Here is a 27,147-nt window from a genome sequence, read left to right as displayed (position 1 = left end):
GCTCACACCTTGAAGCTCTCATTTCTGCGCTCTGAAGGGTGCGCAGACAGGGTGCCCTGCGATTTCTAGGCTCTAAGCCGCAGACACCCAGTTGGAAAAGCCAGATCCGGAAGCAGTCGCGCATCCTCAGTTGCTAGGACACCTCTCCGGAAGTGGAGCGCGCCGGGCTCACTGGTTACAGTAGAAGGACTAGGCGGGGTCCTGTGCGCTGTGGGCGTGGCCGCGCGTGGAGATTGCGCACGCGCAGACTGGCGCGAAGGTGGAGGATCCAGGCGGTTTAGCTCCTGCTGCCCAGTCCCGGCCTGCACCGCTCAGCATCCGTCTTCTGAGCTCCGGGGACTTGCCTTGAGCCGTCCGATTGCTGTAATTGCATCTTTATCCTTCTTACCGGCTAGTTCAGGCTCGCGGGCTCCTAGGCTTTTAGTGCATTCGCAGTCTGTATTGTTTGCGGTGGCATTTGTTGTTGGGGGTGGGGTCACGGCACCTGTACGGGGAGCTCAGTGCCACTCCACTCGCTCCTCTGCTAGACTGTGTCCACCGAGGTGTCTTTGTTAAGGGGTTTAGGAATGGTGGTTCTCTGTGGAGTAGAGGGGGCTTTGCTGGGACTGCGTCCTCAATTGGAAGTGTAGCGCTGCAAACCGAATTGGAGTTCGTAAAGCAGGCTTTGTTCAGGAAACATATAATGAGCACATTACAGTGCTGGCTTGTATGTGACAGCACAGAAAGAGGCCCTGATCTGCTCGTAAGGAATTGGAGATGCTGGTAGACAGCCACTTTGCGGCATGACACTGGCAACGGACTGTGGTGTGGAGAGGGATAGGGATGTAGGTCACGGGTATGCAGTATTATATACTATTTTCTTTATTTAAATATTCTTCGTTATTTAAAAAATTTATTTTTGAGGTAGGATTTCTCTGGGTAGCAGTCCTAGCTGTCCTGAAATTCGCTTTGTAGACCGCACCGGCTTTGAACTCACAGAGATCTGCCTGCCTCTGCCTCCTGAAGTGCTGGGATTAAATGTGTGAGCCACTACGCCTGGCTTCATTATTTAATTTTGTGTGTGTGTGTGTGTGTGTGTGTGTGTGTGTTTTATGAGGGTTTGTGCATGTGAGTGCAGTTACCAGTGGAGGCCAGAAGAGGGCGTATGGGAGCCTGTGGAGCTTGAGTTACAAGAAATTGTGAGCTGCCTGATGTGAGTGCTGAGAACCTAACTTAGGTCTTCTGCAAGCTCAGTGCCCCCTTTTACAGATGAGCCATCTCTCCAGTCCCTTAGTTCTATTTTCTTAGAGATAGCTTTTTCTACCTTTCATTGAAAGCTTGTTGAAAGAATCTAGACACTGGGAATCCTGGTGGTGTTGGGACTTCACCAACAGAATTGTAATAATGTCCAAGTGTGGGAAGCAGAGAGGGTCCTTGTTTTATGAGGCTGGACGAAGGATGAGAAGACTGGTAAGTTCTCTTCTTGCTGTTTCTAGAAGCTGCCTTGACTGCTGTGCCTAGGGCTGTAATCACAGCAGACGGTGAAGCTCTTTAGCCTGTGCCGTCCTCCTGGGGTTGTAACAACAGGCAAGTGTTCGCAGTGTGGATCTTCCCCCAGTAGCATTCTGCTTGTTCCTAGAAAGCCAAGTCTTTATGGACTGTTGGTGCTGGTCTCTCAACCCTGGAGGGGAAGACCTGCCCCCACTAGGGCTGGACTTCCTTGAAGTCCTCAAGTAGCACTTATTTGGTTCTATACAGAGGGAATTTATTTTTGAATTTTATGGGAAGGCCTCATGTAGTATAGACTGACCTGGAACTCCGTATGCCTGAGGATAACCTTAAAACTTCTGATCCTCATACCTTTACTTCCCAAGTTCTGGGATTGCAAACCTGTGCCACCATACCTGATTCTACTTATTTCTTTTATTATTTATCATTTATTTGTTTTTATTATTATGTGTATGATGCCTGTGTGTGGGCATGTTTGTGCCACCACACGCCTGTGGATGTCAGAGGAGTTGGGAATCAAACTCGGGTTGTTTGCCTCATCTGATGATCACTTTTACCTGCTGAGCCATTCAGCAGCCCCCTTTTGTTGTTGTTTTGAGACAGGGTCTCTCTGTGTGGTCCTAGAACTCACTCGTAGACCAGGCTGGCCTTGAACTCTCAGAGATCTGTTTGCCTCCGGGGTTAAAGGCAGGCACCACCAAGGCCGGCACAGTTCATCAGGTGCTTACTAAGTACCTACTGTTGCTAGACTAGACACTGTTCTGGGCTGGAGATTCAGCAGGAGCTGTGGCGTGGTGGGATAGTCCTGTGTTCACACATCTGTGTAGAGACATCCGTGAAGTAGAGAAGTGGATTTCACACCTGGGCATGTGTGAGACTCATCTGACAGCTCCCTGGGTTCTCCTCTGGAGAACCTGAGTCAGTCATCACTGGCGGGTGGAGGCAGGGACCAATCTTACTCCCCCGACCCCTTCCTCCTTGGCTTCCCGGTTTCCTTTTCTTGTTCTGCGGATGAATCCCAGGGCCTCCCGCATGCCAGGCAAGCACTGTGCCACTCAGCATCAGAAGGTGTTTTTTTCTGAGCAGCTCCCTGTAATGCTGTGCTGCTCGTACAGGCCTTGGGCCACAGCCTGAGTAAGAGCCAGACTAAACCAGTGTGTAATGTACATGCATAGAGAAAATATAGAAACTCCTCACACCGGTGGTGTCACCTTCCATAGTTTCAGTTCAGAGGTTCCAGAAATAAACAGTTTTAAAAAAAAGATAAAGGTGGTTTTGCTTACATGCGCCTGTGTACCATGTACATGCAGTACCCGTGGAGTCCAGGTGAGGGCGTCAGATTCTCTGATACACAGTTAGGCAGTTTTGAATGGCAGTGCAGGTAATGGGAACCAAACCTGGGTCCTCTACAAGAACTACCAGTGCTCATAACCACTGAGTCATCTCTCCATCCCCAAGAAATATATGATTTTTGGGTTGTGAATGTTCCATCATTCTGATTACTATTACAAAACATTGCACTGCGGTACCTTGTCCTGCCTGGAACAGTAATCACTCTATGTCCAGTGTAGCCACTGGGTGTGTGCTCCCATCTCAGCGGTCAGCCTCTGCAGCCACCTCAGTGATCAGATAAACTCTCGAGCTATCACAGGGCTTCTGTTCGTAGTCATGGGCCTCGCGATGTACGAGGGCTGATCCTGGCTGTTTGGAAAGAGCTTCCTTGAAGTGAAGATGTACAAGCTTGTTACTGGTGCTTGGATGGGAAGAAACACAGTTTGTGTAGGGCTTAGTACTCACCATAGTTTCGGGCTTCAACCAGGGTCTTGGATGTATCCTATGTAGACATTGGGGGGGTGGGGGCTGCTGTAAAGGGACAGTGGCTCTGTCAGGAGGATTGAAGCTGGGCAGTCAGGAAAAGCTGCTCATGGGAGAGGTCATTTGAGAAGGGGTCAGGTCTGTGGGAAGAACACAGGCTCCAGACATTCATGTTGGTGGACGTGGGATGAAAGAAGGAAGGAGCCGGAGAGGAGAAGGAGGGGTAGGGTGATGGGAGGTGGGGCTGGGAGGTGGTGGTGCAGGTAGGGCTGGGCTGGCCTTGTAGGTCACAAGCACACTGTTAGTTTTATTCTGAAAACCGTGGCCCAGAAGCTGTAGGCTTAGGAGCTGGTAACTTCACTTGATGTGCATATCCAGGAGCCAGAGTGCCGGCTTGTACTAGGACAAGAGCAGCAGCAAGGAGGGCCACCAGGCCTGCTGCGTCTGTCCAGCAGAGCTGAGGGTTGTGGAGAGCCCTGAATGGACTTGGGAGTCTGATGGCACACAGCTGACCCCTGATTTGTCCCCTCTAGGACCACAGCTGAGCTTTGTCACGGTGTGATTAAGTCACCTTGCCCTATGTGTAGGTCACCTTCTCTGGGACAGGATCATCTCAGCTCTCTTCTGTGCCAAGTGACTGTCCTTGCCTAGTGGGTGACTAAAAGCGAGGCTGTGGGTAAGCAGAGGAAGCCTTGTTCTCCTTGCAAAGGCCATACCCCGTCACCTGGGACAGACGGGTGGCACTGTCCTCTGTAAACACCCAGTAGGCTGCCTGTGGTTGATCACCTCCAGTGGCTTTGTCTTGATCTAGTTTTCATCGTGTGCAAATGTTTTAAGATTTATTTTTTATTGTTTATCAAATTATTATTTATTAGATTATTTTAATTATTTATTAAATAACTTATTAAAATATATATTAATTATTATTTTATTATTTGTGTGTATGTGCCTCTGGGCATTGATGGGCATTTGTGTGCAGTGATCATGGAGGTTCTGTTCTTTCCTTTTTCTTTCATTTTTTGGTATTTTTTTTTTTAGATAGGGTCTCACGGGCTGGCAAGATGGCTCAGAGGATAAGAGCACTGGCTGCTCTTCCAGAGGTCCTAAGTTCAATTCCCAGCAACCACATGGTGGCTCACAACCATCTGTAATGAGGCCTAGTCCCCTCTTCTGGTCCACAGGGATAGGGTCTCACTGTATAGCCCAGCTGTCCTAGAATTCATTATGTAGACCAGGCCAGCCTCAAACTCTTCGTGATCCACCTTCCTCTGCTTCCGAGCCTGGGGGTTGAAGGTGCCTGGCTGTATTTTTCTTTTGAGACAGGGTCTCACTATATAACCCTGAGTGGCCTGGACCTGACATATAAACCAGACTAACCCCGAACTTGCATGGCATCCTCCTCCCTCTGCCCTCTACATGTTAGGATGACATGTGACTCACCATGGGTGGCAGTTTCAAAACCTTTATTGTGTAAGAGCCTCTTCTGTGCACCCTGGCTAGCCAAGACACCACCCCTGGGTATCTATTTGAGTGGTCAAGTTTTGCTCCATAATGAACTCAGTTCTGTGTCCCCTATGTTTTTGTCAGTGAAGCAGAGAGATTCTGAGCACTCGAGGAGCCGCAGAAGGACCTATGGTGAGTACTAACACTGGGGACAGAGAATGTGTAATAAGATGTCTGGGAAGAGCCCTGGCTGGTCTCCCTGAAGCTCTGGCCTCCAGGCTCAGGCTTGCTTCCTGCCCCGCAGGATGAGGGTGAGGGTGTATGTCACATCTACAGCCACCAGGTGTTCTGTGAGTGGCCATGTTCATGCACATAAAATAAAAATAAATAAAATCTCAAAACAATGTCCTTTTTGTTTATTTTGCTTTTTAAAATTTTTGGGGGGACAGGGTCTTTCTGTGTAGCCCTGGCTGTCCTGGAACTCAACTTGTAGACCAGGCTAGCCTTAAACTCACAGAGATTTGCCTTCCTCTGCCTCCTGAGTGCTGGCGTTAAAGGTATGCCAGGTGCCAGCAACACCTGGCAAAAGTGCTTTTGTTTTTTTAATTTTTATTTATGTATATGAGTGCTTTGTCTGCATGTATGTCTGCAGGCCAGAAGAGAGCACCAGATCTCATTACATATGGTTGTGAGCCACCATGTGGTTGCTGGGAATTGAACTCAGGTCCTCTGGAAGAGCAGCTGGTATTAATCACTGAGCCGTCTCTCCAGTTCCTTGTTTTGTTTTGTTTTAAGAGCATGGTTAGAATAGATGTGATAAAAGAGAGGCAGGGAGATAGGCAGTGTGGGAGGGGGGATGAAGACGCCCAGAGCAGGGTGGATGCGCAAACCCTTGCTACTTCATCAGGGTTCAGCTTAGCAGCCCACTTCCCAGAACAGCCTTCCTCACCTGCTCCAAGCAGAGCCCCTCCTGCCCTTGTAGCCCTTCAAGCCTCTCCTGTGGTTCCCGACACAGGTGCATTGGGTGCTTGAGAGTCACTGTTAAATTATCCCTGGTTGACTTGGGGGCTGGGGGCTTTATGGAGGAATGGAAGCCTGTTTGCCTGTGGGATGTTGACCAGTATCCCCAACCCCCATACGTGATGCCTGAAGCATCTCCTCCTTTCCCATTTATGGTGACCAGGATGTCCCTAGATATCACCAGGAGTCCCTGGGACTGGATTAGCCCTGTCTAAGAAACACCCATGTGAGCTTGAGGGGGGGAGGGCGCATGTTTACTTTGCGTGGTGCTTAGGGGATCCCTTTGGTTTGGGGAAAGTTGGTCGCTGTTGAGTTCCCAAATGTGACACTTTGGGTCTCTTCCAGGATCATGGCGGGACGGGTGAAGTGGGTCACCGACATCGAGAAGTCGGTGCTAATCAACAACTTTGAGAAGAGAGGGTGGGTCCAAGTGACAGAGAACGAAGATTGGAATTTTTACTGGTGAGAGTAAAGAGCTGTGTTTTGTATTTTTCTTTTCTTTTTTTTTATTAATAAGTCTGAGTTTTCCAAATGTATAGCCAGTTGAGCCTGTTGAGGCATTTCCACCTTCTGTGTTTCTGTGGAAATAACCTGAGCTTGGTGTTCGGAACCAGTTAATCTAAGGAGCTTCTGAGGCGCCGGCTGGGCCAGGGACAGATGACATATCAGTCTCTCAGGGACCATGCTGATGTGAGAAGCTTGTGGCTGGGAGCTTCCTCTGGGGTTTCTCACCTGCAGCTTTGTCCAGTAGGACCAGGTGTTGGGCTTGGCCTACTCTTTGGACCCTTTCATTGAGACTTTTTCCTTCAGGTGTTGTGCATGCTGGGTCTTTGTTTTCTCTCGGCTAACTATCTGGCATCTTTATTTTTGTTCTCTTTGGGTGACATGGCAAAACCCAGAGCCCAGTTCTCTCTCTCTCTCTCTCTCTCTCTCTCTCTCTCTCTCTCTCTCTCTCTCTCTCTCTCTCTCTCTCTCTCTCTCTCTGTGTGTGTGTGTGTGTCTGTCTGTCTGTCTGTCTGTCTATCTCTGCCCCACTCTGTCTCTGTCTCTGCCCCATGCTTGCGGTTCAGATATAAGCCCTCAGCCACTGTTCCAGTGCCATGCCTACCTGCCTGGTGCAGAGTTTTCCACCATGATGACCATGGACTCTAACCCTCTGGGACCGTGGGCCCCAAATTAAATACTCTGTTTTAGCAGGGTGGTAGCACATGCCTTTAATCACAGCATTCAGGTGGTAGAGGCCGGCAGATCTCAGTGAGTTTGAGGCTAGCCCTATAAAGTGAGTTCCAGGATATCCAGGACTATTTACACAGAGAAAACCTGTCTCAAAAAAAACAAAAACCAAAACAAAAGCAAATCTCTGTTTTCTAAGTTGCCTTGGTCAGAGTGTTTTGTTACAGAAACAGGAGAGTGACTGAGACACTAGGCAAGCACTCCCCCCGCTGAGCTCTGGGAGGGGCCGAACTGAACAGTGACTTAAAGCTGGGTCGGCAGGTAGTGGCCTTGCTCTGTAGGGTGAGACAGTGTTGAGGAGGACAGAATCCACAGAGGGGACTTGTGGCAAGCTTCCAGAGGACGTGGGCTTGATTCCCAGCACCACACGGCGGCTCACAAGTGCCTGGAACTCCAGTTCCAGGGGATCCAGTGCCTCTCCTGACGTCCAAGCACACAGCATGCACACACACGAGCCTGGCATCAACCATTGAGCAGCTAGTGGGCTTTACGTGGGGCCTGATGCATATGTAAAGTACAGAGTCAAAGTCACCCCGTCCTTCAGCCTGGCAACAGCCCCTCCCTGAGTGTGCAGTCCGTGCTGCAGTCACGGGCTGGGAGGTGATAGGGTGCTGAGGAGCCCTGAACCATAGCGATGTTTTCCTGCTCCTGGCCCCAGGCGGGCATCTGCTTACAGGAATGGGTGTCTTTACTTCAGACTTTGTCCCGGTCACCTACATGCTCCCTGGAGATGGGCAGGATTGTGAACTGGCACGCATGTGGGTGACATGGCTCTGAGCCCCTATCCCTTTTGACCTCTTTTTCAGGATGAGTGTGCAAACCATTCGCAATGTGTTCAGCGTGGAAACTGGGTACCGGCTCTCAGATGACCAGATTGTCAACCATTTCCCCAACCACTATGAATTGACCCGCAAGGACCTGATGGTGAAGAACATTAAAAGATACAGGAAGGAACTGGAGAAGGAAGGAAGTCCTCTGGCAGAAAAAGACGAGAATGGGAAATACCTCTACCTGGGTTGGTGCTTTCCCATTTGCCCTGGGTCCTAAGTCAGTAGCTGAGTGTCTGAGTGAGTGTTTCTGTTTCTGTGGTAGATATCATGACCAGGGGCTGGAGACATGGCTCAGTGACTAAGAGCATGTACTGCTCTTCCAGAAGACCTGAGTTCAGTTTCCAGTACCCACATAGTGGCTCACAGCCACCTGTAACTCCAGCTTCAGGGAATCTGACACCTCTGGCTTCCTGAAACACCTGCGCCCATATGCATAGCTCCCAACACACACACACCCATATGCACCCATACAATTACAAATTAATAAATATTAAAAAAGAAAGACATCCTGACCGGAAGCATCCTAGGGAGGCAAGGGTTACTTCACTTTACAACTCTCGGGTCACAACGCATGATTGAGGGAAGTCAGGAACTCAAGGCAGGAGCTGAAGTAGAGGCCACAGAAGAGCACCCCTTACTGGCTTGCTTCCCGTGACTTGCTCAGCCAGCTTTCTTACATGATCCAGGACCACCTGTCCAGGGATGACACTGCCTATGGTGGGCTGGGCCCTCCCACATCTGTCATTAATCGAGAAAATACCCCCACAGACTTGCCTATACCTTAGTCTAATGAAAGCTTTTTCTTAAGATTTCCTCTTCCCGCCGGGCGGTGGTGGCGCACGCCTTTAATCCCAGCACTCGGGAGGCAGAGGCAGGTGGATCTCTGTGAGTTCGAGACCAGCCTGGTCTACAAGAGCTAGTTCCAGGACAGGCACCAAAGCTACAGAGAGACCCTGTCTCAAAAAAAAAAAAAAAAAGATTTCCTCTTCCCACAGGGGCGGTGGTAGCACACACCTTTAATCCCAGCACTCGGGAGGCAGAGGCAAGTGGCTCTCTGAGTTTGAGGCCACCTTGGTCTACAAAGCTAGTTTCAGGATAGCCAGGGCTACACAGAGAAAAACAAACAACAAAAAGATTTTCTCTTCCAGAACTAGAGAGACAGCTCAGCAGTTAAGAGCACGGACTGCTCTTCCGGAGAACACAGATTCAATTCCCAACACCCACATGGCAGCTAACAACTGTCTGTAACTCCAAGATCCGACACTCACAGACACACATGCAAGCAAAACACCAATGTACATAAAAGAAAAATAAATATATTAAAAACAACAAAAAAAGATGTCCTCTTCTCAGATATGTCTAGGTTTGTATTGAGCTGACAAAACCTAACCAGCAGGCTGAGTTAATCATTTCAGGAACACAAGGCCCTGAGGCACTGGTGGCAGCTTTGCCAGGGGTGTGGGTTGGGGCAGGTTCTGTAGACGTCTGTTTTACCTCTGGTGTCTCTCCAGGATGGGCGGGACCCAGTTTGCTTTGGACGCTTGAGTTTCTGTGACCACAGAGTTACTGAGAGAGAAACTTAGTATGGATGAGGGTGTGCCCAGTGCCACTACTCTTTGAGCCACACTCGGGATGGTGCGTGTTCCTGGTCTACCTAGGGATCAAAGCTAGCTTGGTAGTTCAGGATCCCACACCAGAGCAGAAGGAAAACAATGTTTTTTTTGAGATTTTACTTCTTTTTATTTTCTGTATATGGGTGTTTTGTCCACCTATATGTGTATCACCTGTGTGCAGTGCCCAAGGAGACCAGAAGAGGGCACTGGATCACCTGGAACTGGAGTCACAGATGGTTGTGCCGCTGTTTGGATGCTGGGAATAGAACCCAGATCCTCTGCAACAGCCAGTGTTCTTAATTACTGAGCCATCTTTCCAGGCCCTAGGCAGAATTTGATCACCAAGTTCTCTGGCTTTTTCTCCATCTACTAAGTGGGCATGGTAGCTGTCTAGTGGACAGCTTACTGGAGGTTTTGGTGTTGTGTGTCTGAAAGTTCTGTGCACACAGCTCAGCAGGACCCCTTCCTGGTATACACAGGAACAGGACAGCAGCTGTCCTGTCGTGTAGGTTCAGGGCTGAGGTGACAGGGTGCTGAGGAGCCCTGAACCATAGCAATGTTTTCCTGCCCCTGGCCTCAGGCAGGCATCTGCTTACGGCAATGGGTGTCTTTACTTCAGACTTTGTCCCGGTCACCTACATGCTCCCCGCGGACTACAACCTGTTTGTGGAGGAATTCCGGAAGAGCCCGTCCAGTACCTGGATCATGAAACCTTGCGGCAAAGCCCAGGGAAAGGGCATCTTCCTTATCAACAAGCTCTCACAGATCAAAAAGTGGTCCCGGGACAGCAAGACGTCCTCGTGAGTTGTCAAACCCCGAACTGCATGTATGCTTCCCGTTAGCCGCATCCTGTCATCCTGTAGCTCCCTCAATCACGGCCTGGGCAGCCCTTGCCTGCTTTTCTTTCTTTTTTTTTTTTTTCGAGACAGGGTTTCTCTGTAGTTTTGGAGCCTGTCCTGGAACTAGCTCTTGTAGACCAGGCTGGTCTCGAACTCACAGAGATCCGCCTGCCTCTGCCTCCCGAGTGCTGGGATTAAAGGCGTGCGCCACCACCGCCCAGCCCTTGCCTGCTTTTCTAGCTGCGTGATTGTTAATGTGGCACCCCAGCAGGGCTCTGTGGCTGAAGACATGTCATTAACCACAGAGTTCCCTATGGTAAGCCATGGGGGGACGTGGTATAGGTCCTGGGCAGTGGCCTTGCAGGCCACTTGGTTCCCAAGCTGGTTGAGGCAGGCAGTTTTGATAGCGAGGCCCATGTCCAGTCCATGCCTCTGAGCCTGTGTCCTGTGTCTGAGGGAACCGAGAACAGTAAAGTCCCCTGTCCTGGTGGGGCGGGTCACCAGGGTAAAGCCCGGGGGAGAGTAAGAGTGTCCTGCTACGGACACCTGAGCGGGCAGCAGGTTGGTTGGCAGATGAAGTCTAGTTTGCCCCAGCTTTCTTCTGCCTGTGAGGATCCTTACCTGCTTGGCAGTGCCTGAGAGCCTGGAGCAAGGCCTCAGCAGGACACTGTAGGACAATTTCCCAGGAGTGAGGCGCCTGTCGGTAGTTCCCAGAGTGGCAGAGGATCCTTCTTGTATGGAATGTTTCAGTCTATTACACTTCGCTTCACCCTTGGGTGGGTTCCCTGGGGGCTGTCCTTGCGGCTCTTGCCATGACTTCCAGCTAAGATACCCTCCATGGTTCCCTTGTCACCCCAAGTCCCACCCCAAGAGAGTCGCACACACAGTTTATCATACATGTCTGGGCTCACACTTAGTCATTCTGTGTCTCTGGACAGTGGGACCCCCACTGGACATGTTGCTACCCCCTGCAAGGTCATACAAAGCAGTTTCACTGGGCCGATAGCCTCTGTTTCCCTCCTCCCCTTGCCGGCCCATCCCCCTGTTTTTCTGGCCCATCCTCTGGCAATGGTCGCTCTTCTTACTGATTGCCTAGTTTTCCCTTTTTCAGAATGTCGTCTGGCTAGAATCACACAGTATGGAGCCTTTTCAGGTTGACTGCTGGCATTTTTATGCATCTTCTTAAGTATTTGGCATACATTATGTCATCTGGCTTGTTTCCTGTCAGTTTACCCCTCACCTACTGAAGGCTGCCTTGGTGGCTGGCATGTCCCAGCAGCTGTGACTGATGCTGTTGTCAGCATTACTCTGCAGGGGTGTGCGTGTGCATGCGTGTGTGTGTGTGTGTGTGTGCGCGCGCGCATGTGTGTGTGTGTGTGTGTGTGTGTGTGAGAGAGAGAGAGAGAGAGAGAGAGAGAGAGAGAGAGAGAGAGAGAGAGAGAGAGAGATCAGAGCCTCACCTCCTTTGGATGAATGCCAAGGAGTGCATCACCACACCCAGCTGTATACAGATTGCTAATTTTAATGGCTGTCTCTGATTTATGTTGTTGTGATAAAATACACTGATGAAAAGCAACTTGGGAGGAGGAGGAATCCATTTTAGCTCTCAGTTCCAGGTTACCTTCCATCGCAGGAAAGTCAAGGGGGGCAGGGACGTGGGACATCTGTTTACATCGCGTCCACGGTCACGAGTGGAGAGAAATTAATATATGCGTGCCCGCTTGCTTACTTGTGCTCCATGGCTTTCTTCACACGCAGTTCAGGACCTCTGGCCTAGGGAATGGTGCTGCTCGTAGTAGACCATCTTCCCATGTAATTAATTTAGTCCCCCACATAATCAAGTCAGTTCCCCACAGAGGGCTGGAGGGAGGACTCGGGTTAAGAGCCCTTGCTATTCTTGCAGAGGACCTGGGTTAGGCTCCCAGAACCAACATGGCTGCTAACAGCTGTATGTAATAACTCTAGGTCAAGGGGCTCTGCTACCTCTTCTGACCTCCACGGGCACAGCATGCTTATGGTGCACAGAGGAAAAAAGACAGTTACCTACAGACATGCTCACAAGCCAATGTAGAGAGTGCCTCATTGAGACTCTTCCCAGCTGATTCTAGGTTGTATAGATTTGATCATTGAAGCTACCTGGGCGGAGAGATGGCTCAGCTGTTAAGAACACTGGCTGCTTTTCCAGAGGACCCCGATCTGAGCCCAGCCACATGACGGCTCACAACTGTAGCCTCAGTCCGTCCATGGGTACTGCCTGCATGTGGTACACATACATACATACAGACAAAACACCCGTGTACATTAAATGATTAATTAAAAAGGAAAGCAGACCATCCCAGTGGCCAGCAAGCTAGCGCCCCTCTCCTTTGCAAACTGTGCCTTTAATCTTGTAGCTTTTACAATCTGATTGTGACTTCCTCTGATGTGTGCAGGTTCGTGTCTCAGTCCACAAAAGAAGCCTACGTGATCTCCCTCTATATCAATAACCCGCTACTCATCGGTGGGAGGAAGTTTGACCTGCGTCTGTATGTCCTGGTGTCCACATACCGCCCACTGCGCTGCTACATGTAAGAATCTGGCCCCGCTTCCGTCGGGCTCACTTCCTAGTGCTACTTCGAGTCTTAACGACTCAGTGATGTGGGGGGCACACCGTTCCTGGCTCAGCGTGGGTATCAGGTAGGTAATTGTTTAAGAACAGTTGACCTAGAAGGTATCGTAAATCTTACAGATAAGAACGCCACTCTTTGGGACATTTGAAGTAAGTGGGGTGGGGTGGGCACACTTGAAATCCCAGCACTCAGGAGGTAGAGATGGGGACGTCATGAGTGTGAGATTAGCCTGGGCTACATAGTGAAATGGAAAGCATTGGCTAACAGCCACTCCTCCGTCCAGTGGACTGGCGTATTTCCTTTCTCGTTTCCTGTGTCTCAGTCTGAGTTCCCTCCCAGGTACAAGCTTGGCTTCTGCCGATTCTGCACAGTGAAGTACACCCCGAGCACCAGCGAGCTGGACAACATGTTCGTCCACCTTACCAATGTAGCCATCCAGAAGCACGGGGTGAGTGCCTCCTTGTGCGTCAGGAGGTAGGCTGGCTTTGTGGTACTCGTTCTCATGTATTTGCAAGAGGGGACCATGCTGGCTCTAGGAAGGCCATTCACAGCCCAGTAGCCTGAGGCCCAACATTGAAGGGACCCAGAGTAGCAGGTATGACTGTCCCAGACACGTTATCCAAATGCCTGCTTAGGGTTGGAGTAGAGTTGGGGGTACTTAGAGAAACAAGAGTATAGGTTCAGGCCCCACCTTTCTGCTTCTGTGATCATGGGCAAGTCGGCTCAATGCAGGAGGCTCCTTTTCTCCTTCAGTAAAAGAAAGGGACCTTGATCTGAGATGGGTGATGTCCTTATAAACCCCTATTGGTTGTTGTCCTGTACCACAACCTGGGGGACCAGCCTCCGGGCTTCACAGGGCTCAAATGGAGTCTACGGTGTTGGCGTGAACTGAGACTTTTCTATCTGAGGGGGTTAGGGGGAAAAAGACACTCACACTCTCTTGATGGTTCCTCTCTTTATTCTTCTCGTTCTCGCTTTCTCCACATCTTATATACGCCAACAAAAATCTCTTAGGCAATGCAAGCGTCGCAAAGAGGTTACATTCATTTTTCAAGAGAATGATTATAGATTAAAAAGAGTCATCTCAACTACTCCCGTGCAATATAGCTAAGTAACTTGTCACAGAGCAAGGAAGAAGCATGTTTTCTTAATCAACTCTTTCACTGGCAGACTGCAAATTGTAGTTATAAAGAAGGAGTCAGTCTCTTCATTATCTGTCTTGAGAGGTAATCTTAAAAGAAATTTTGAAGGAATCACAAACCTAAACTGCTGGAGAGCACATGAAAATGAGAAAATTGTGTATTTGCAACATAGAATGTATTAGCTGCTTCGATCTTCTGCACTGTGTTCTCCCAGACAGAGAAAAGGCAATTTAAACTGATTCAGAACTATGTGAACACTTTGACCTATCACCCTGTAATCAGGAATTGTAAATGCCAGATTCTCTTTGGGTCCCATAGGTGCCCAGAGAGTGCCTGGTCTTGGACAGAGAGACGCTCGGGGTGTCATAAATCCTCTAGTTCAGGCTCAGGTCAAGATTCCTGAGCTACTGTAAACCTTTTAGCATCAGCTCAAGTCAGCACTCCCAAGAAACTGTGATTTCCCCCTCCCTGGGTTTCTGAGTAGCTAGAGCTATAGACGGGTACCAACAGACCCAATCTAAACCTGTCTTTTACTATTGTTATTTCTTTGTTTGTTTGGTTGGTATTTCAAGGCACTGTTTCTCCATGTAGCCTTGGCTGTCCTGGAACTCGCTCTGTAGACCAGGCTGGCCTCAAAGTCAGATATTCACCTGCCTCTGCCTCCTGAGTGCTGGGATTAAAGTGTGTACCACCGCTACCCAGCCTTTTATTGTTACAGAAATTCTAGTGTGTATGTATGAGTGAAAATGTATTCAGTTCATCTAACCCATTGAACATTATAGTGTCTGTGTCTGTGTGTTGCTTTGTGCAGTGTTTTTGAATGACAAAGCACTTCCTTTTTTGAAAGCGCAGCTTGAGCTTTGTGGGCAAGTTTCACGTGGTTAGAATTTCTAGAATTAGAAAGAGACCAGCTCTTACCCTGAGCACTGTAAGGCAGCCTCTTCTGGTGAGAGCAGGAGTCAGTGTGGCCCAGGAGCCTCTGTGCTGTGCAGGCAGGGCTCACAAGCAAGGGGATGGATCGTGGTTACTGCAGGCCTGGAAAGCACAGGCTTAGCAGGCAGAGACAGAAGAGCAAGCCAGGCCTGAGCCAAGACACCTGTAGACTAGTGGGATGAGGTGTTCTGAGGGGACCAAGGACCAGGGACATGCTTGCTTTTCACATCCATGTCTGTGCAAGGTGACATATTGCTGGAGGTACTTCATCCCTCAAAACCCTTCCTCCTTTTTATCACCTGTTCTTAAATTTTTGCTTTACTGATTTTAGGCATTTTCATGTTTTTGTTATTATTGTTGGATTTTTGGTTTTTTGTTGTCGTTTTGGGTTTTTTTGTGTTGTTTTTTGAAAGAAAGTCTTACCTTGACTCTCCTATGTAGACCAAGCTGGCCTAGAACTCATAGAGATCCGCCTGCCTCTGCCTCCAGAGTGTTAGGATTAAAGGAGTGTACCACCATGCCCAGCCCTCCTTGTTTCATTTTTTGAGATTGACTCTTGCTAAGTAGCCCAGGCTGTCCTCCTGCCTTAGTCTCCCAAAGACCGGAACTATTAGCATCCATATCTGTCCTAGTTAGGGTCACCATTGCTGTGATGAAGCAACCATGACCAAAAGCCTTAACCTAGAGCAGCTTCTGGGGAGGGAGGGATGAGTACCTTGGTCTGGAAGGGGACTCAGGTGGCACTTCACAGTGTGGGCTACTGAGTAGAAAGAGTTGCTTTTAGATTAGTCGGGAGTTGAACATCTAACAGTGTGTCTAGTAGATAGTACAGTCTGCCTTGGGCAGGGTCCCCTGTCTTGCTACAGGGTAGCTGTTCATACCCAGGGGGCACTCAGTTACAGACTGAAATCCGCCAGGCTGCCTGCTCAAGGTCACTTGCTCTCCTCCCTCCCTCCCTCCCTCCCTCCCTCCCTCCCTCCCTCCCTCCCTCCCTCCCTCCCTCCCTCCCTCCCTCCCTCCCTCCCCCCATCCCCAGGATGACTACAACCACATCCACGGTGGCAAGTGGACTGTCAACAACCTGCGACTCTACCTGGAGAGCACCCGAGGCAGAGAGGTGACCAGCAAGCTCTTTGACGAAATCCACTGGATCATCGTGCAGTCTCTCAAGGCCGTGGCAGTGAGTGACAGGTTGGGGATAGGGCAAGGGGGCCCCCTGAAAGCTCATTGGGAGGCCCTGGTCTAGGCAGTAGTCCTCAGGAAGTGTTCGGTAGCCTGGAGTGCTTCTGTTCACTCATCCTGCCCATGTGTCAGCCAGGGGTTGAAACAGTTTGGGGAAGGGACTGGGCTCAGTTTCTGCGGGTGGTCAGTCTCTGGTATGGGCACAGAGCTTGAAGCCTCTGCAGAAGTATAGAGTCCCATTGACATCATCTTTTCCTTCCTTTATTCATTTTTGGAGAGTTGGATTCACAGTGTAGCCAGGGTGGTCTGGAGCTCACAGAGATCGCCTGCCTCCACCTATCCACCATCAGCTGATACTCCTGGGAGGGGAGATCTGCAGCACAGTCTTCTCTTCGGGCAGCTTGGTGTTCTTTCATGGCTATTTAAGGCTGGTGTTACTCTTTTTTAAAGATATAAGGGTGGGGGTGGAAAGCTGGTCCCACAAGGAGTGGCGATCTCCTGAGACCTTGGTGAGTCACCTTAGTGGGTGGGAGATTGCAGGGTGAGAGACAGACAGAAACATCATGCAGAGGGAGAGAGGGGGGAAGAAGAGAGGCAGAGAGAGAGCTAGGCATGGAAGTTACCTCTTCAGGAGAGAGACTGAGAATGCAGGCTGGGGGAGGTGGGAGATCTTGCCTTGGTAGAAGGGGAGGGTTGGGAGTGGGCAGGGCTTGTCTCTTAAAGGGGCAGGGTACCCAGGTGACAGGACAGGCTAGTAGATCATAATATTCCCATCTCTTTCTTATAATAAAAAGGTGGGAGGTTAGGCACAGCAGATTGAAGGAATTGGGACGGTGGGTTCTCAAGACTGCTTCCTGCCTATTTATTGGTATTGTTTTGGGGGGGACACCTGAGAAAGCTGGATGCTGGTCACATCCTGGGGAATCTGGTTTACTCCTGTCCAGGGTTGTGGTATGGAACGGTCCAGTGCCTCTTTGGACCTGGCAAGGTGTTGGCAGAACAGAGGACAAAGTTAAGTTTAGGAAGAAAAAATTTAGGACCAGAGGATTGAGAAGGGTGTATCTAAACCTGTTCAAGGTGGATTCTTTAATTTGGCTCCCTGGAACTCACAAGAATTTTAAATTTATGAAAACATAAGTTTTAAACAGCAACATATTTATTCCAGAATGATTGTAACTGATATTTTTGCATAATGAAAAAGTATCTTTAAGACTATAAAAGGCAGCATGAGAGAGAAATTTGATAGCTTGTACTTGTCCTCACATCTTTATAACTTGCAGGCACACACCTTAATAACTTGTATTTGTAGTTTGCTGAAATTTGTTTGGTGAGGCTGTTCTTTTAAACTGGCAAAACCTCTCAGCTGTCAAACTGCATCAGAGATCTTTGAGAAGGATAAAATTTTACTTGAGTTATTGATTAAAAACGACAGAGAACTTACTCGGTTATCTACCTAGAGCCGTTTGTGAAAACCTGAGTTTTAAACAGCAGCATACTTATACCAAAATAACTATGATATGACTGATATTTTTGCATAATGAAAAGTATCTTTAAGACTATGAAAGGCAGCATGAGATAGAAATTTGATAGCCTGTACTTGTCCTCATTGACCACTGCCCCTTGTGGAACTGCCCCCCCCCCCATATCTTTGAAAAAGAGTAACACCTTCAGAAATGGCCTGCTTTTTTGTTCCAAACCTCAGGTCTGTGATTTGTTGCCGGACTGCAGTTTTCAGGCAGGCACGTTTCTATTTTTGAGTGATAGGAATAAGCACTGGTGTGCTGCGCCTCATCTTCAGGACTTCACAGATGGTGTCTCTGAGGTGTCTTAGCTTTTCCGTATAACCCACAAGCAAATGGGGCCTCTGACCCCAGAGCTAAGAAAAGAGGAAAAGGTGCCTGACCCAAAGCCAGTCAGTCACCTTGTCTCCCCTGCCCTCTCTCAGGAGGAACAGGAAGGCAGCCAACTCACTGCTGAGGTCTCTTGCAGGACCCAGAGTTCCTCAGCTCAACCTCTGCTACTGACCTAGCCACTGACAGACCCACCCACTTGTGTGGGACCTGAGGACATAGGGCCTGGGGACATGGGATGGTGATACAACCGCACGCACGGAGATGGGAGAGATGCAGAATTCCCAGGCTGCACCCATCTTCCTCCCTGAGAAGAGCTACCTTGTGCACTTTTACCTCACGGAAGGGGCGCTTCTCCTGGCCCTCCGCGAGCCTGCGCAGTCTAGTGTCTGTTCTCTGACTCTCTGACTGGGTGGTAATTCTCAAGATTTTGAAGTAGGAAGGATTTTTGTTTTGTTTGATTATGTGTAGGGGTGTGTGTGTCTGTCTGTCTGTCTGTTTGTCTGCATGTGAGTGAGTATGGCTGCCCACAGGCCAGAAGAATTGGCTCCCCTGAAGCTGGAGTTACAGACGGTTGTGAGCTGCCTGATATGGGTTCCAGGAACTGAACTAGGGTTCTCTGGAAGAGCAGTAAGTGCTCTGAGCCATTTCTCCAGCCCCCGCTCCTTTGTTCACTACACATGGAAACTTTATATAAGTGAATTAAAAATTACAGTGGAAATCTAGAAATTGAAAGGAAATAGGCTTACTTGGAAACAGGTCTATAATCTGGTTTTTAACCTGGTTGCACAGGGCTGAGAGGAATAAGAGGCAGCCTGGTGTGTGTGTGTGTGTGTGTATGTGTGTGTGTGTGTGTGTGAAGGACAGGAAGACAGCAGGAAGATCCCTTTGGTCTCTGAGGATGGCTTTATATTTACTATTTGTTTTACGAGACAGTGTTTTTTTGTGCATGTATGTATACGTGCGTGTGTGTGTGCGTGTGTGTGTGTGTGTGTGTGTGGAAAGGACAAGAAGTCAGCAGTTTGGGAGGACCCCTTTGGTCCCTGAGGATGACTTTATTTATTTATTTATTTGTTTGTTTGTTTGTTTGTTTGTTTGTTTATTATTTGTATTTTTTACGAGATAGAGTGTCTTTGTGTGGCCCTGGTTGTCCTGGAACTCATTATGTAGACCAGGCTGGCTTTGAACTCACAGAGATCCACCTGCTTCTGCCTCCCTAGTGCTGGGATTGAAGGCATGGGCCACCACTGCCCAGCAGGATGTGGTTTTATAACCTGTTGGTCACCCCACAGCCGGTGATGAACAATGACAAACACTGCTTTGAATGCTACGGCTATGACATCATCATCGACGACAAGCTGAAGCCCTGGCTGATTGAGGTAACTCACCACCCTGACACCTTGGCCAGCAGTGCCATGGGAGAGGGGACGTTTTTACTGTTACCTCGTGTGTGTTAAGGCATGATTTGGAAGTGATTCTGTCTCCCTGTTGAAGAGGGTGTCACGGTGACCAATCTAGAACGGATGAGGTGGACACATCCTGCCACACAACAGGGTTTTTTCCTGGCCTAACCCCTGTATCAGTTACTTGACACTGTCATCAAATACTTGACAATCAAATCCAGGGGAGTTTTATTTGGTACATGGTTTGAGCGTGCAGTACCTCATGGTGGGAAAGCATGGCGGAGGATGTGTGAGGTCACATATGCCCAGAGTGGAAGCAGGGCAAGATGAATGCTTGGTACATCACTGATTTCCTTTTTCCTTCAGCCCAGGGTCTGTCCATGGGACGGTGCCACCCACATTCAGGGTGGGTCTTCCTTCCTAAGATAAGCCTCTCTGGAAACACCCCCAAAGTTACTCTGAGGTGTGTCTCCTAGGTGACTGTAAACCTCGTCAGGTTGCTAGAGACTATCACAGCCTTTTTAGAGAGGCGGGCACTGATTCCTCTGTCTGAGGCCACAGTTGCCAGGAGGACAAGGAGGGAAGATGCCCTAAGCATGCAGGAGCCACTGTGTGGTCTCAATCTGTGTCACTTGGGACACCTGCCCTCTCAGCGAGTCCCTTTGGAGACTACAGCTCAGGCCTTTCACTTGCACTTCAAGCCAGGAGCTTGGCCCCCTACAGGGAAAGTCAAGGGAGCCTCAGTGTGGTGCTCAGCTCGTGGTAATCAAGTTATCTAGAGCAAACTCCTCCGTGATGGGAACCTGCCCATGCTGCTGGAGTAGGGACGCGGGGGGGAGGGGGGGTGCTGTAATATTTCCCCCTTCCTTTTTTTTTTTCTTTTGAGCACAGTGCCTTGTGTAGCTGGTTTCGAACTCATGATTCTCCTATGTCAGGCTTCCAGGTGCTGGGGTTAGAGGTGGCGGCTTCCTGCCTCTTACATACAGTAACTTGAATGGAAGTCACATTTCTCTTGATGAACTGAGATCCTAGTTGTAGCTATTATTTCTCTCAAAGATTTGTTTTAGTTTTTAATTGTGTATGTGTTTCAGAGGTTGGGGGTTCAGTGGTGGGGTCATGATGTGCACATGAATGCAGGTGCCTGTGGAGGCCAGAGGAGGGTATCAGACCCCCCTGGAGCTGGAGTTAATAGGCAATGTAATCCTCTCTTTATTATTTATAGTTCACCTAACAACCACTAGAAACAGACCACACGATGCTTCTGTCATTTGCTTCTCTGTTGTAATAAAACACCCATCAAGCCGGGTGGTAGTGGCCCACGCCTTTAATCCCATCTGTAGGGAGGCAGAGACTGGCAGTTCTCTATGTGTTGAGGCCAGCCTGGTCCACAGAGCTAAACCCAGGACAGCCAAGACTACATAAAGAAACCCTGTCTTGAAAAAGCAAAAAAGCAAAGCAAAACAAAACAACAGCAAAGAAAAACAAAGCACTGATCAAAAGCAACTTGGGAGGAGGCTGGAGAGGTGGCTCTGTGGTTAGAGCAGTGACTGCTTCTCCGGAGGATCAGGTTCAATTCCCAGCATCTACATGGCAGCTCACAACCGTCTAGAACTCCAGTTCCAGGGCATCCAACACCCTCTTCTGACCTCCATGGGCACTGCACACAGGAGGTGCTCAGACATACCAGGCAAAACACCCATACACAAAACATAAAAAAAAATCCTTAAAAAAAAAGAAAAAGCACACAGCTCTGGGGAGGAAAGGGTTTACTTGGCTTGCAGGCTATGGTCTATCATCCAGGGAAGCCAAGGCAGGAACTGGAGCTGAGACCATGGAGGAACACTGATTGCTGGCTTCCTTCCCTGCCTTTCTTACACAGCCCAGGGGCTGCACTGCCCGCCTTGTGCTGGGCTCTCCTACATAAATAGGCATTCTGAAGAAAACGCTTCACAGGGCCAACAAGATGGCTCAGTGGGTATTCGGGCACTCGCCTGACAACCCGAATTTGATTTCCAGGACCCCCATGGTGGAAGTGGAGCACCAGCTCCCACAGGTGGTCCACTGACTGCCACACATGCACCGTAACACGTGCGTGCCCACACAAATGCACACACATCACACACAAAAATAAATCAGTGCGTAAAGAAAAAAGCCTAAGGAAAAGAAAATGCCTCACAGACGTGCCCACAGACCAATCTGATCTAAGCAGTTCGTCACCACGCAGCTGTAGGGCTTGTCAGGTTAACAGCTAAGTCTCGACAGCTTTCTGTGTGAGGTGCTTGGCAGGTGTGATGACAAGAGCCTGGAGTGCATGGCCCACGCTGGCTCCTGCACCTCTCATTTCCAGAGGAGGAGGCGCCACAGTGAAGGACGTGTGTTTCTCTTCTTGTAGGTTAATGCATCCCCATCTCTCACCTCCAGCACCGCCAATGATCGAATCCTTAAGTACAACCTGATTAATGACACCCTCAACATTGCGGTCCCCAACGGTGAGATTCCTGACTGCAAATGGAACAAGTCTCCCCCCAAGGAAGTTCTGGGCAACTATGAGATCCTGTAAGTCTGCGTGTGGCTCTGCAGGGGTCCTGTGTTCTAGCCCAGGGTGTGCTGAGGTGCCCTTTGGCTATTCTGGGTGTATGGGGGCTCACTATTCTTGGGCAGCGTTTCTATTTGTTGTTGCTGTGGGGGTAGCTGTTGAAGAGACAAAACAGTGGTTTGGGTCTGTCCTGCACGCCGATACTTACGAAGCATCCACCTCATGCCAGGTCTGAGCCCCGCTGCCTGGCCCCTGTACAGGCTGCTGAGGTGCTAGGGGCAGGGTGCACATGGTATGGGGCTTGTACCCTATCTCCACCTGTGTAGCTTCCTGAGAGTGAGGTGCTGTCGGGGACCATGCTTCAACAAGGATACCACTTACCAGGGTAGGGCATGAGGATTAGAAAAGTGTTAATAGGAGGAACAGAGATAGAAAAGAATCACTAGCTGGGTGGTAATTATATATATTCACAATGTCCAGTCATTAGTATTTGGCAAAGAAAATACTCCATTATCTATCCTGTCTTGTTGAATCTAAAGTTTTGTACCTGATTTACTTTTTATCAAATCTGTAGAAGACTGTTAACTATAATTATCTAATATAATTATCTTTGTCAGGTGGTGGTAGTGCAGTACTTGGGAGACAGAGGCAGGTGGATCTCTGTGAGTTCAAGGTTAGCCTGGTCTACAGAAGAACTTCCAGGACAGCCAGGGCTGTTACACAGAAAAACCCATCCCAAAAAACAATAACAAAAAAAAAAATCTATCTTTAACCCTGTCAGAGACCCAAGAAGGATATAATATTACCTAATTAAAATGGAAGTGCAGAGCAAGCAACTTCTAAAACTAAGAAACAACAGAGGCATCTGGATACCTGGACTGTCACGCCAAGTTTTCACTGCAACATAAGGGCATCCATCTTTGACCTATGGGCCTAGAATATCTTCCAGACTTTTATTTGAAGCAGGAATTTTGAAGGACTGTCCTAACTTGTCTTGGCAAAGTTTGGCAGTTGCCTTCTTTTGTGTACTGCTTGTCCAATTTGGACACATACTGTCATCAGTCTAGACAAGGGCAGTTTCTTGCCCAGTGGCCCAGTGACTAGCTTTGCCACATTGAATGCAAATTCTATATGGAGGTTCTTTTTTTTTTTTTTTTTTTTTTTTTTGGGTTTTTCGAGACAGGGTTTCTCTATGGTTTTGGAGCCTGTCCTGGAACTAGCTCTTGTAGACCAGGCTGGTCTCGAACTCACAGAGATCCGCCTGCCTCTGCCTCCCAAGTGCTGGGATTAAAGGCGTGCGCCACCACCACCCGGCTTGGAGGTTCTTTAATAGATGTCATTGACTACTTCTTTAAATGTCTTCAAATCTAAAATTTCTACAGGATTCCAATCAACATCTGCATAACCTTGGAGATTCCTATCATCTGGTGGTGGTCATTCTTAAAACTGGATAAACTAAAGTTGGTTTTCTAATAACCTAGGTTCACTCTTCTTCAATTTCATAATGCAATGGTGTGGTAGGTTCTGCTCTAAGTTCTTCTGTCAGTGTCTGATTATTTGTCTTATTTTAATTGGTAGGTCTTTCTAAGGCTTTTTTTTTTTTTTTTTTTTTTTTTTTTGGTTTTTCGAGACAGGGTTTCTCTGTAGCTTTTGGTTCCTGTCCTGGAACTAGCTCTTGTAGACCAGGCTGGCCTTGAACTCACAGAGATCCGCCTGCCTCAGCCTCCCAAGGGCTGGGATTAAAGGCGTGCACCACCACCCCACCGCCCGGCTTCTAAGGCTTTTATCTTATCAATCAGATTATCATTAGTAAGTCTAAGGCTTGTATCTTATTAGTCAAATTCTTATTATCATTAATAAGTCTTTCTGAGGCTTGCATCTTATCAATAGTAAGTCTAAGGTTTCTATCTTTTGTTTTGTTTTGTTTGTTTTTTTCAAGACAGAGTATCTCTGTCTATTTTTGGAGCCTGTTTTGGAACTCACTCTGTAGACCAAACTGGCCTTAAACTCACAGAGATCCCCCAGCTTGGTCTACGTGGCAAGTTCTATGACAGCCGGGGCTACCTAGTAAGACCTAAAAAGACCAGAGGACCAGAAAGATGGCTTCGCAGGTATCTTAGTTTGGTTTTCTTTTTTTTTTTTGGTTTTTCGAGACAGGGTTTCTCTGTGGCTTTGGAGCCTGTCCTGGAACTAGCTCTGTAGACCAGGCTGGTCTCGAACTCACAGAGATCCGCCTGCCTCTGCCTCCCAAGTGCTGGGATTAAAGGCATGCGCCACCACCACCCGGCCTTTAGTTTGGTTTTCTATGCTGTGAAGAGACACCATGACATGATAACTCTTAGAAAGGACAGCATTTAACTGGGTCTGGCTTACAGTTCAGAGGTTTAGTCCATTGTCACGACAGCATGCGGGCAGACATGGTGCTGGAGCAGTAGCTGAGAGTTCTACCTCCAGAGTGGCAGACAGCAGGACGAGGATGGGACACTAGGCCTGACTTGAGCACTCAAAACCTCAAAGCCACCCCCAATGACACACTTCCTCCAGCAAGGCCACACCTCCTAATAGTGCCACTCCCTATGAGCCTCTGGGGGCCATTTTCATTCAAACCACCAGAGCAGGCAAGGGCACTTGTTGCCAAGTTTGACAACCTAAGTTTGATCCCTGGAGCCTACATGGTAGAAGGGCAGATCTGTCTTCCACAGACTTTCCCCTGACCTCTATACCTTGGCACACGTATGCCCTCAATCAATCGATCATCAGTTGATGTAATAAAAAAATATAAGTGCCAGCACAATGCTCAGCAAATAAAGGTGTTTGCCACCGAGTCTGATGACCTAGGTTCTATTCCCAGGACCCTCATGGTAGGAGAGAACCAGTGCCTGCAGCTGTTCTCTGACCGCCATGTAACAAATAAAGCCCTCCCCAATAAGTAAATAAACTGCAGTTTAATTTTTTTAAGTGTCCCTAAGTGCTTTCTCATAGCTCAACTGCAGGGCGAAGCCTTGGATTAGGAATCAGGCCCAGTATTAACCCTCCCTCTGCCACATCTGAATTTGGAGCCAGAAGGTGGTAGGAAGTCATGGTGAGCAGAGGCAGTCTCTTCTGGGTAGCATGTTCACCCTTCTCAGGAGCCCCAAGGAAGGAACCCTGCTAACAGACACCAAGCCTATATCCGGTTCTTCAGGCATGATGTCCAGGCTGTTCTCAGCCCTGCACAGAGCTGAGGTACACACATCAACTGGAACACAGGCCATGGGAGGACAGTGGCAGGACAGTGACATCATGATGGGGGAGGCCCAGCCCAGCCCTTCCTGGCAGTCTGCTGAGCTGACACTGGTTCCCTGTCTGAAGTGGGATTAGGCCCTACGCCACAGGGTGTGTGGAGTGACTGCATGCAGGGGCTCTCCCTCCCCACCCTGGGCTGACTCGTTTCTCACTCACAGATCCTCTGAGGTTAGTGCTGTGTTCTTTCCGGACGCCTGTTAGAAAGTCATTTGCCTAGGACAGGCAGACTATCCACGATGGCAGTTTAGCTGGGTTTCTCTCACAGGCTCCGTGGTCTTGTGTTGTATTCAGTGGAGGATCTGGGGCTGGTTGGCTCTTTCCAGGAATATGTTTGTTCTGCAGCAACCCAGGGAGCCACTCTTGTGTCACCACTCCTGAACAAGACTCCGTGTGATTCTCCAGTGATCTGTTGCAGGTACGATGAGGAGCTGGCCCAGGGTGATGGAGCCGATAGAGAGCTCAGAAGCCGCCCAGGGCAGCCAGTGGGGCCCAGAGCAGGCCGTTCGAGAGACTCTGGGAGAAGTGTCCTCACAACCTGGAAGTGACCAGCCGTGGGAAGAAAGACCCCCCCCCAGCCTTGCTGCAGTTGCTCCACCTGGACCCTGCTCGACACATCAGAATTTCCTTTTTCTAGAGTGCTTTCCTGCACCCTTGGAATGAAGAGCCTGCAAGGTGGAGGAGTCCATGTCTTCAGGGTTCACATGCGCTCACGAAAACCACAGCGTCACTGTGTGGCGGAACATCCTCTTTTTAAAGATTTATTTTATTATTTTTATTTTTTAAGATAGATAGCCCTGGCTGACCTGGAACTCACTGTGTAGACCAGGCTGGCTTGGGACTCTCAGAGAGCCACCTGCCTCTGACCCCACGTGCTGTGATTAAAGATGTATGCCACCATATCTGGCTTGCTCTTTCTTTCTTTCTTTCTTTCTTTCTTTCTTTCTTTCTTTCTTTCTTTCTTTCTTTCTTTCTTTCTCTCTCTCTCTCTCTCTCTCTCTCTCTCTCTCTCTCTCTCTCTCTCTCTCTTTCTTTCTTTCTTTCTTTCTTTCTTTCTTTCTTTCTTTCTTATTTTTGTGTGTCACCCAAGGAAAACAGAGGAGGGCACCAGACGCCCCAGAGCTGGAGTTACAGGCTAACCAAAGTACGATCTGGGAACCAAACTTGGGTCCTTTGCAAGAGCAACAAGTACACGTAAATCCAAGCCATCTCTCCAGCCCCCTGATGCAGCTTCTTGAAAGGTTCCTATTCATTAAACTTTCCACTTTAAAGAAGGTTAAACACTTTTCCAAAAGGTTAAATGTGACATGTTTCATGGAGCGATGCTGCCGTGAAAAAGCTTAATCAGCCCTTCCGCCTCACTCCCGCTGCGTTGGGGGGCAGACAGGCGTTTATCCATACAGGTCCCCTGCTGCTGTCCCTTCAGTTTGGAGACAAGGCACAGTGAAGCATGTGAGCGCAGACAGATCCGGAGGGGAGGTTGTGTGGCTAAGGCATCTGGCTTTGTCAGCATGGCTGGCTGCTGGTGGCAGATTGCAAGGAGTTCCCCTGGATACCAGGGAGTCGTATGGGCAGAGAGGACCAGCAGTCACGTACATAAGCCCTGCTTGCAAGTGGAGTTTGGTCTGGTTGTCGAGGCAGGTTTTCTCTATGTAGCCCTGGCTGTCCTAGAGCTCGCTCTGTAGACCAGGCTGGCCTCAAGCTCGGAGTTCCACCTGCCTCTGCCTCCCGAGTGCTGGGATTAAAGTTGTGTGCCACCACTACCCGGCACCACAGCCTGTTTTTCATAGTCACATCTGATACCTGTGGCCTGGTATGTATGTTCCCCACTACCTGGAATTTATTTTAAAAAGATGCCCATACTCAGCTGTGTTGGACAATGGATGTCACATCATGTGTGCCCATGTCTCCCTATACATGTATGCATAT

General features: G+C 49.0%; 1 protein-coding gene across 2 annotated transcripts; it reads left to right on the top strand.

The window, feature by feature from the left end:
• The first annotated feature begins 249 nt into the window (after positions 1-249).
• On the top strand, positions 250-26,120 carry Ttll1 (TTL family tubulin polyglutamylase complex subunit L1). 2 transcript variants are annotated; one of them, XM_057792823.1, is made up of 11 exons: positions 250-363; positions 4,891-4,938; positions 6,112-6,228; positions 7,806-8,014; positions 10,062-10,242; positions 12,714-12,848; positions 13,230-13,338; positions 16,002-16,145; positions 19,290-19,376; positions 21,793-21,956; positions 25,637-26,120. In XM_057792823.1, the coding sequence occupies exons 3-11, from the start codon at positions 6,116-6,118 to the stop codon at positions 25,764-25,766; spliced, it is 1,272 nt and encodes a 423-aa protein (XP_057648806.1). In that variant the 5' UTR covers positions 250-363; positions 4,891-4,938; positions 6,112-6,115; the 3' UTR covers positions 25,767-26,120. The 2 variants fall into 2 exon arrangements, with proteins under 2 accessions (XP_057648806.1, XP_057648807.1); XM_057792824.1 differs by having other exon boundaries at positions 261-363; positions 4,865-4,938.
• Positions 26,121-27,147: the final 1,027 nt, after the last annotated feature.

The sequence above is a fragment of the Chionomys nivalis genome, chromosome 17 (genome assembly GCF_950005125.1).
Source record: "Chionomys nivalis chromosome 17, mChiNiv1.1, whole genome shotgun sequence".
In the NCBI taxonomy this organism is placed as follows: Eukaryota; Metazoa; Chordata; class Mammalia; order Rodentia; family Cricetidae; genus Chionomys; species Chionomys nivalis.
This window is presented reverse-complemented; position numbering and strand designations above follow the sequence as displayed.

What these genes read in the sequence shown, in the direction of transcription:
- Ttll1 (XM_057792823.1), top strand. Translation starts at nt 6,116, where the DNA reads ATGGCGGGACGGGTGAAGTGGGTCACCGACATCGAGAAGTCGGTGCTA. An exon ending in TGGGAAATACCTCTACCTGG is followed by an intron (nt 8,015 to 10,061) that starts GTTGGTGCTTTC and finishes TCTTTACTTCAG; the next exon opens with ACTTTGTCCCGGTCACCTAC. An exon ending in CGCCCACTGCGCTGCTACAT is followed by an intron (nt 12,849 to 13,229) that starts GTAAGAATCTGG and finishes GTTCCCTCCCAG; the next exon opens with GTACAAGCTTGGCTTCTGCC.